We start from the raw sequence: 9,519 nt of genomic DNA on the forward strand, positions 1-9,519 counted from the left end.
GGCCGCGCCCATGACCGCGCGCGGTGACGTCAGCGGCGCACGCGGCGCGCGGGCCCGGGGGTGCGGGCGGCGGGCGCGCGCCGGCGGCCCGGGGAGCTGGCGCGGCCCCGCGCCATGCGGGACCAGCTGGAGCGGTGCCTTGGCGAGTGGCGGGAGCTGGAGGAGGAGTTCCGGCAGCTCCAGGTGAGCGGGGGGCGGCGGGGCCCTGCGGGGCATCGCGGTGCCTCCCCCGCCTGCGCGGACGCGGCTTCCCCCGCGCTGCCCTTGCCGGCTCGCCCCGCCCGGCAGGAGCGGCACCGGGGATCCCCCACCGCCGGCCGCATCCCCGGGAGCAGGCGGAGGTGCGGGCGGGCTCGCCCCCGCCCCGCCCGGGGCGGCCAGGCGTGCTCGATGCCGCGGCCGCGGGCTGCCCGCACGGAGCGCAGCGGGGCGAGGATGTGCATCCCCGCACGGCCCCCACGAGCAGCCCGTGCCCCGCTACCCCCGTGTGCCAGCGCTTGGGACAGCCCAGACCGAGCCGTGGCCGTGCCTCGGGTCGCTCTGAGGATGCACCGGGATGTGGTGCCGCGGTTCCCGCTGCTGGAGCAAGGATGGGAAAAGGGGACGCGGTGCGGTTGTGCACCCATGGCGTGGTGCAAAGAGCAGTGCAGGCAGCGCCTGTCCCGCCAGCATCTCCTGGCGGAGTTTGATTTCCCGAGGAGGGATACGAAGGGTCCAAGTGCTGTTTTTCCATCTTGCAAAAGTGCATTGAGGGACAGAAGGGCCTCGGAGTGGGGGCCAAGAGCTGTTCTACAAGATGCTTTTGCCTCCAGAAACCTTCCCTTTCTTCCCTGCTTGTCATCAGTGCTGCACCTATACACGTGCTTTAAATCTTAAAGCCAGTTTTAAAAGCTGTTCTCACTCTGGAGGCTGTTTTAGCCTCTTTTAGACTGTTAAACAGAATGTGCGTAAAAAAAAAGTGTGATTTCCAGATTTAGCTTGTTTCTTAATTAAAACTCAGTTCAGGTTGTACTGCTGTTAGCAGAAACAAGAGTTGGATGCTGGGGGAGACCAGCTGGTGTGGTTTTGTTGGTCACTTGTTTGCTGTGTGCGCCTTCTCGACAAGCTCCCTGCCTGAGTCTGACCTGAACCACAGTCAATGGCCCTGCCTCAGTTTCCCCACCTGGAAAAGGGAAGTAGAAACACTTTGCCGCCCTTTTTGGTGGCGTGGCAGCTGCTGGTGGTCGAGGTGTCACCGACCAGGAATTAGTGCTGTAAAGGTGTGCTCATCAAAACCAAAGTGAGCCTCAAACGGTGAGAGCTGCAGTGCCTGTACGGGGTTAGTTTGGTTATTAAGGTCTTTAAATCAGACACTGGAGCCTGGTTTGGATTGTTCTTGTAAATAAAGAACAGCTGCCAGGTGGGTCCTAGCAAGGAGGAGAGCAAGGATTTGGTTTGTGTGGTTTCACCACCATGTTTATGCTCTGGAAAGAGCGGTGGGAATTTCCTGTGGTTGTTGGTGTGCTGGTAGGTGAAGCAGCCATATAACCCACAGTCTCCTGGCACTAACTCTGCAAACTCTGTTTTCCATCTCATTATAGGGCTTAAAATTGGCTCAGAGGTCATTGCTTGGTGCTTGGGGAGCCCTTCCTGAGACCTCCTTCATGGGGAAGGGGACGAAATCCTTGCACAGGGTGGAAAAACAGAGTCTGGGTGTCCCCGAGTGCAGGGAGGGGTGAGAGCAGAGGCTCCTCTCAATGGGTTTGCGGTTGGTGAGCGTGTCCTCGTAATCGCTGAGCACTAATTGGGGGCTTCAGGGGACCAATGAGCTGTGATAAAGCAATTCCTCCCAGGGAGCATCTGAGGCCACAGGCAGGGACATCAGTTCAGCTCTTTAAACCAGGACATGGGGCAGTAGGTTGCTTGAATATCCATGGGGTTGGGATGGCAGTGATGGCCAGGAGGTGCCTAAACCCTCAACCGTGGATTTATGCCTGGTGTTGTGTCTTTCCCCTCCCTCCCCCACTCTGTTAGGTCCTCATTTATTTTCTCCAAGATTTAATCTGGCTGTGAAATTGGAGTGCCTGCTCTGTGATTTAGCCACCATTTGATGGGCATGGATCAGGATCAAATGGAGGATTAGGGGATTCAAGGATTAGGGGCTTCATTGCAGGGTGGGATGGGAGTGAGACACTCCTGAGTGGGAAAGCTCTTTAAAGAGGAAATGAGTGTAAAGGATGCTTTTCCTCCTGCAGGAATTTCATCAGTGTCCATTTAAGCCCTATTGTATCTGTACTGGTTTGGCATCTCCCCCTCCCTGCTTGTTGAAGGGGTGCCTTTTGTATCCCATAAAACCAGGATCTTCCTTGTTTCCCTTGGAGGTGAGGACCAAATGCCATGAATAACCTAGAAGGGCTCTTCCTACCAACCATCTCCTCTTCTCCTGCAGGAAACACACAAAGTTTACAGGCAGAAACTGGAAGAAGTCACCAGCTTGCAGACAGCCTGCAGCAGCTCCATACACCGGCAGAAGAAGACACTGAGGGATCTGAAGCACAGCCTGCAACGGTAACAGGAGACCTGGAGGGTGGAGGAGACAGGGATGGGACAGTTCTCCTTCCCAAGGGCTGAAATGCTTGGATTTATAGTACTTTTACTAGAAAATCTGTGTTGCAGTGCTAAAGTTGTTCCATATTACAGCCAAGTAGAGTGTTCATTACTGCATGAGAGAGGGAGCCCTGTAAATAAAGAACTGTCTCTGGCTGCTTGGCTGATCCCAGGAGCCACGGGCTGAATTCCTTGTGTGCGGGTCTGAGTACAACACCTCTGACAGCACAGGCTGCTGGCTCTGCTGCTCACTGCTCTCTGGTTAGCATTAGCTACTAAAACTACAGTTTGTCAGTAAATCATCAGCTCTGTGTCCTGTTACATCCTGAAATACTTCACACCTGAAGAGCTGCAGCCTCTGCAAGGGCAGTGCCTGAAACCATGCACAGAATTCCCAGGGTGGAGGGAGTTCCTTGAGGAAAGCACAGTATTCCCACACGATCCTGTCACTGAGCTGATGGAAAGAGAAGCTGATTTATAAACCAAATGGTTGAAGTAACCTACAGCAGCATAAATCTGGCAGTGAAATAAAGTCGTGATAAGCCAAGTGGTTCCTCAGAAATACAGGAGCGAAGCTCATCAACTCAGAGAGCCAGCTTTTTAACAGGCTGGATTTTATGACAACATTATTTTCCTTCAAATAAAAAGGAGGTGAAGACATGAACAGGAATATCTTGTTTCTGTGTTCTTGCAGGTGCAAGCCCAGAGCGAGTCCTGAGGAGTTTGCTCTCATTCAGGAGATCAGCAGCCAGATCAAGGAGAGGCAGAATGCCTTCTTTGACATGGAAGCCTACCTGCCCAAGAGGAACGGGTACGTGGTCCCCAGGGATGCTTGTGTGCTCCAGGAATTTTGGATTTTTAAATGTTCACAGCACTTTGTTCCTGAAGGAAAAGGTTGAAGAAAGACATGTAAAATTGGATTAGTCATAAATCTCTTGCTGAGCTGCTGTGTCAGTTGTACACAGAATTCATTAGCTTTTAGTGGATGTAAATGTGTGTGGGCAGTGCAGGTTTCCTGTTAAAATGACAGTAACCTGCACTGGCAAGGAATTGTGCAGTTCACTGTTCCACACTAATGTTTTCTTGGGATAATTTTTTTGAGGGCTGAATCAGAACAAGACTTTTCTCTTTCTTTTAATAATATTTTTAACCAATTTTAACTTTTGCTTCAAGTGGGGTTGCTAGGACAGAGTTATGTCAATTGTCAAGGGCTGTGTGATGCTGCAGCCCATCAGAAACTTCTCTTCCAAATCCTCCCTGTGTTTGGGTTTGCACAGTGCACACTACATATATTGCCCTTAGACTGTAGTGCAAAAAAGGAACCAGGAAAATAAGCCTTTTCAGTATGTTCCTAGAAATGCTGACCAATATTTCCACGTGTAAAGCCTTTTCTGTGGTCTTTCCCTCCAGTTTGTCTTAATTAAAAACCTCCAGCAAATGTGGCTTTGGCAGAGCCACTCTCTCATCACCTTGATCTAGATCATCCTATGGTGTTCAAATAAAACAACTTACTTTAGTCTGCTCTTGGCTTTTGTCTTCCAGCCTGTACTTAAATCTGGTGCTGGGAAACGTGAATGTCACTCTCCTGAGCAACCAGGCAAAGTGAGTGAGCCTCCCAGATGTGTGAGTTTGGGTTTCTCTGGGGCCAGCTGTGGGTGTGGACTGAAGTCCAGAGAGGGGAATGGGTTTCTCTTAGACCTGATGAGTGAAATGTTGAGGGTGGATGATTGGACTATGACATGGGAATAAGCTAACATCTTATGTAGCTCCAATTAATTCCATTTATCGCTTGCTTTTAAGCCCAGCTCAGCCTGTGGCCTTAATTGTAAAAGTGTTTGGAGTTTTTTTGTGCTGAAATATGGTACTGTGACTTCTAGGCATACAGTGCTCCAGAAAATGGAGATATATGTATTTTTTAAATCTTGTCATGCCAACCCAGAAACCAGCTGTGATGGACTTAAGGCATTGTGTTGCAGCTGAGACAGACCCTCCCTGCAGGCAGAGCACTGCCTTTCTCCACTGTCCACAGCTTTTCTAAGTGTTTCAGCAAAACCTCTGTCTCTGGGCTTGGCATTTGTCTTTGTATGTGGCTTGGAAAAGATGAAGCCACATTCCAGTCAAACATCTGTTTGTGTCCACAAATGGCACCTGTTTCCTTCCAGGTTTGCCTACAAGGATGAATATGAGAAATTCAAACTTTATCTGACAATAATCTTGTTACTCGGGGCTGTTGCCTGCAGGTGTTTTCTCCACTACAGGTAATCTGCATTTTTATTTCTTATCAGGTATTTTGCATAAAATTGTGCTGGGTTTAAATTATCTTATGTACTGTTAAGGACAGCGAGACAGCTCAGGTGGTGTTTAGGCTTTGAGCAATTGGGCAGCAGGACACCTGCACTTCTTCAACTCTGGCAGGAGCTGTATTTTAGCTCATTGTTTGTCCTTTTTAAAAGGAAAGTCCAACATCACGTTTCCTGATGGTGCTAAAAATTGATGTTGTTATTCTGGCATGTGCTGTCGTTGGGAACAAACAGTTGGTTGTGCTTGTGGGTTGTCCCAGGCAGGGACCAACACTGTGTTGCAGCTCTGGGGGTAAAAAAAAAAAACCAACAAAAGAGAATTTACGTGAAATAATCAGACCTGAAACATTACCTCTAGGTTGTGATTAAGTGTCTGAGCACCAACAAGCTCCCACTATTCAGTTTTGCTTAAAAGCCAGGAAGGTGTTGGAGCCACTACGGTCTCTGTGTGTCTGAGTGAATGCAGGATTGTACCAGGAACAATGCTGCCCTGTACAGAGGCTGCCCCAAGTCCCCTTGGCTTCAGGAGTTTGCAAATGGCAAAATAAAGTTTTAGTGTTTTAATTTTTTTGCACCAGAGCATAATGCTCTTCCATTCTTTTAGCTGATTGGATTTATATAGATCTCATGGAATCTCCTCATTGAATTAGCCTGGAAAGGCCTCTCTAAATTGGATCATCTGCTGCTTCTGTGGTGCTTTCTCTCCTTGAGCAGCACTTAATGTCGTCCCTGCATACCTGCTTATCAGCTCAGGATCTGCAGTGGTGGATCCCAGGGAAAAGGGCCTGGAGCCTGGCAGTGCTGCCTGTATGTGCAGTGCTGCATGTGGGTTACAGATGTTCAGGATGGGACTTTGTGTCCATAGCCTCACTTGGGCACTCACTGGGTTTTCATCTACCCAGGAGGAGGAAGGAAAAATAGGGATATTTGAAATGCGTCTTTATAATTAACAAGAGGGTTTTCTACTCTGTGTTTTTTGTGTTTAACAGGGTGACAGATGAAGTGTTTAACTTTCTGTTGGTGTGGTATTACTGCACACTGACGATACGGGAAAGCATTCTCATTAGCAATGGCTCAAGGTACAGTGCCACCTGCAAAAACCATGGAAAGCATGGAATGTCCTTAAAGAAAACCAGGCAGCAAAAAGGGATTCAGCTTGGCACTGAAGCCTAGCAAATCTGAGGTGCTGATGGCCTCTCTGCAGAGTCTCTTGTCTCCTCCTCCCTGGTCACTTCCAAGGGTACATGTGGCCACCTGAGGTCTGGGGAGAGAGCAATTGCAGTTCCTAAGAGTCCCTAAATTATTGGCCCAAGGTGTTGGCTGGTTTTGGTAGCTGTAGGTTAGTTGTAGATGTGGTCTGGGGTGTGTGTGCTGCCTTGTGTTAGAGGTCACGCATCTTTGGTTGGAAATGCCACGGCATCCCTTGTGCTTGAGTTGAGACATCTACTTTTTTCCCATTTTTGGATCATTTTTTGCCTGTAAGGCTGGACTTCAGTGCTGAAATCCATGTTTCTTGTCTAACTGCCATGTTTTTTTTCTGCTCAGGATCAAAGGCTGGTGGGTGTCTCATCACTACGTTTCCACATTCCTGTCTGGAGTGATGTTAACGTGGTGAGTCTGCTCTTTCCTGTTCGAGGTGCTTCAAGCCTGTTTCATGGTGTTTATATCATCTGAGCATTTAAATCCAGTGTGATCACAAAGCTGTGGCCACAGGACACATGGCAATGTGTCAGCCTTAATATTTGTTTGATCTTACAGATATTTTCAATGATAAATACAATACTGCAAGGTTGTATTTACATTGCTGGTTAAAAAAGAAAGAAATGCAAACCCTGTGATTGTAGTTGGGCTGGTGATAGCAAAATCTCTGCATGTCTCCCAGTTTCTGTCTCTGTACTTAAGGAACAAGCAGCACTTTGCTATAGAGGAGGGACACCACAAAATGAATGTTTGGTGTCTTAATTGAGCTTTGATTAGAGAATTTAAAGCCAAAAATTCAAGTTACCCCCTTGCAGTGGGTGGTGGTGGTGGTCAGACAACCCACAATGCACCCCCTGTGCAACCTGTCCCAACTTGGGCATGAAATGATGAGTTAATTATTAAAAACTGTTTTAAAACAACTGAAGCTTCTGCTCCTGAATCTGTAAGGAGCTGACAGTGGCTGGGGGAGGTGGTCCCTTGCCCTCCATCTATCCTGAATTGCCCTCAGGATAAGCAGCACAACCACCTCCTGTTGCAGTGCTCGGATTCTCCATGCAGATGATGCTGAATGGCTTTGCTGCCTGGAGAAAACTGTGATAAAGGATAAGAGGGGCCAGCATTTATCCTTTTAGAGGGGGGAAACCTAATCAATGAGAGCACTTCCTTTGTGGCTGTGGCACCTCTCTGGGCTCCCAGTGGGTGGAAGGGGCTGGGCACCAGCTGCTGGTTCGTTTGCTAATGGGATCAGGCCTGGTGGTGAAGGGGAAGGGTTGCATGCATTGGGTGCTTTTAGCAGATTAATGGACCTCCCCATGTTCTGCTTCCAGGCCGGATGGACTCATGTATCAGATGTTTCGCAGTCAATTTTTAGCATTTTCAATATTTCAGAGTGAGTATATCTTACCTTTCTAATTCAGGGGATAAAGTAATTTTGTGTCATACGTGCTTAGAAGAAAACACTTTCATTTGGTAAATACTGGAACATTAAACTGTAGGAATATAAAGACAGTGTACAAATAGGCAATCTACAAATATAAGCAATAATTAAATGCTGTTGGATTAAACATTATTAAAGTAGTTTGATACTTACCATACTTCTGAATAACCAATGTTATGTTTTCTCTCTCCTTCTCCAGGCTGTGTTCAGTTCTTACAGTATTATTACCAAAGGGGCTGCCTCTACAGGCTCCGGGCTTTGGGGGAGAGAAACCACTTGGACCTTACAGTAGGTGAGGTCTCCTGCTATGCTTTCTTTGTACTGCTTTGCACTGGTTTTGGGTGCAGTGATAGGGAGGGAGAGGGCTGTGTGCCCCTCCATTTCAGAGCTGTCCCCTGCCTGGCTGCCTGTGTCCCAGGGCAGGAAGGGCAGCAAGATTTCTATCCCTGTGCTTGGGTCCTGTGGGTCAGGAGCAGAGGAATCTGATCATTGTGAGCATTTGAGGAAACTAAGATGGAGGTTTTGGTCATCTCTAACTTTATCCTCCTCCTACTACCGCAATTTCAAACAAATATTTTTACTTGACAGGAATAGCCCTTATGGGGTGAGCTGGGTGGAGAGGAGCTGCAGGTCCAGTCCTGGCTCTTCTGTGCTCATGCTCTGCCTCTTCTGTCAACCTTTTCCAGAAGGATTCCAGTCCTGGATGTGGCGGGGGCTGACGTTTCTCCTTCCCTTCTTGTTCTTTGGGCATGTAAGTTGGGTGATCCCCTCCTCCCTCTGCAGCACAGTGTCTGCTGCTGCACCACCCAAAGGTGCTTTGGATCACACGCAGCCACGACAAATGTTTCAAAGGCTTAATTCTTTTTGCTCATAATTAAATTGCCTTTTTCTTTTCCCCTTCGCAGTTCTGGCAGCTATACAACGCAATCACGCTTTTCAGATTGTCAAGGCACAAGGAATGCAAAGAATGGCAGGTGCGTGTTGGCTCTGCTCAGAAGAAGCACAGAGCAGGGCAGAGGGGGTGCTTGATCACATCCTGAAAGATATTTGGGCATCTGACTCCATTTAAATATCTCAGGATAATGCAGCACAGAGCCTGTTCTGTGTCTAAAAGAGCCCAGCAGTGCTGAAGATAATCCATGTTGTAATATTACAAGGTAATAAATGCTGCTTCCACTCCCCTTTCAGGTTTTTGTGTTGGCTTTCACATTCCTGCTGCTCTTCCTCGGGAACTTCCTCACTACTCTCAAGGTGGTGCACACTAAACTGCAGAAGAACAAAGACAAAGTGAAGAAGCTGTGACTCCTCCTGTTCCCAGTGTGCATCCATCCCTGTGCCCCCAGCAGGGCTGGATTTGGGACAGATCCTGCTCAACCCCAGCCAGGCGATGGATGGGCTCGGAAGGACTCGCCTGTCCCTGTGTTTGGTAAAGGACTCTGCCAGCACAGACTCAGTATTAATGCAAGCATGGCTCTCCAGTCACACTCCTGCTATTTATGTATATTTAATATAAAATGTATTTGCTTCTGGGGTTTTTGTTCTGTATATAGAGCAGCATGCACCTGCCTGGTGAAGCACCAGCATTGGGGAAAATGTGGGATCTACTGTAATTCCAATTCTGGAATGATACCTGATACTTTCCAGTTTTATTATTTAAATTCTGGGTATTGAATTTATTGAGGTTTATGAACACTCTGGGTGGATCAGTAATACAGAGCAAATGCTGTTTTTCAAGGCATTTGTTTAAGGTATATTCTCAGTGGCAATACTAACTTGTGTGTACTGTGAAAAGAAAATACTCATCTTTGTACCATACTGCTGCTATATACACTTCTAAAAAGCTATTTAAAGAAGAGGAATTCCTCCTTTGAAAACAAAATCATGCAAGGAAAAGCAGTTTTTAAATGGCAGGGAAGACTGCTAGCCCTTTTCCAGGGAGACCAGGTCATTTGTCCAGGCCTGAAAGAACCTGAAATAAACCATTCAGTATGCAAC

The 9,519-nt window shown here is 47.9% G+C and overlaps 1 protein-coding gene across 2 annotated transcripts; it reads left to right on the plus strand.

Annotated features, from left to right (window-relative positions):
• The first annotated feature begins 26 nt into the window (after positions 1 to 26).
• Positions 27 to 9,518, plus strand: TMEM120B (transmembrane protein 120B). 2 transcript variants are annotated; one of them, XM_068208478.1, is made up of 12 exons: positions 27 to 183; positions 2,429 to 2,547; positions 3,281 to 3,397; positions 4,129 to 4,188; positions 4,749 to 4,844; positions 5,876 to 5,965; positions 6,432 to 6,497; positions 7,415 to 7,476; positions 7,724 to 7,816; positions 8,211 to 8,275; positions 8,430 to 8,502; positions 8,713 to 9,518. In XM_068208478.1, the coding sequence occupies exons 1-12, from the start codon at positions 115 to 117 to the stop codon at positions 8,787 to 8,789; spliced, it is 987 nt and encodes a 328-aa protein (XP_068064579.1). In that variant the 5' UTR covers positions 27 to 114; the 3' UTR covers positions 8,790 to 9,518. The 2 variants fall into 2 exon arrangements, with proteins under 2 accessions (XP_068064579.1, XP_068064578.1); XM_068208477.1 differs by having other exon boundaries at positions 8,430 to 8,498.
• Position 9,519: the final 1 nt, after the last annotated feature.

The sequence above is a fragment of the Anomalospiza imberbis genome, chromosome 18 (assembly GCF_031753505.1).
Source record: "Anomalospiza imberbis isolate Cuckoo-Finch-1a 21T00152 chromosome 18, ASM3175350v1, whole genome shotgun sequence".
Taxonomy (NCBI): domain Eukaryota; kingdom Metazoa; phylum Chordata; class Aves; order Passeriformes; family Viduidae; genus Anomalospiza; species Anomalospiza imberbis.

Excerpts from the sequence above, each read along its gene's own strand:
- TMEM120B (XM_068208477.1), top strand. The coding sequence starts at position 115 with ATGCGGGACCAGCTGGAGCGGTGCCTTGGCGAGTGGCGGGAGCTGGAG. Across the intron at positions 7,477-7,723 it reads AGCATTTTCAATATTTCAGA|GCTGTGTTCAGTTCTTACAG; the intron begins GTGAGTATATCT and ends CTCCTTCTCCAG. Across the intron at positions 7,817-8,210 it reads CCACTTGGACCTTACAGTAG|AAGGATTCCAGTCCTGGATG; the intron begins GTGAGGTCTCCT and ends AACCTTTTCCAG.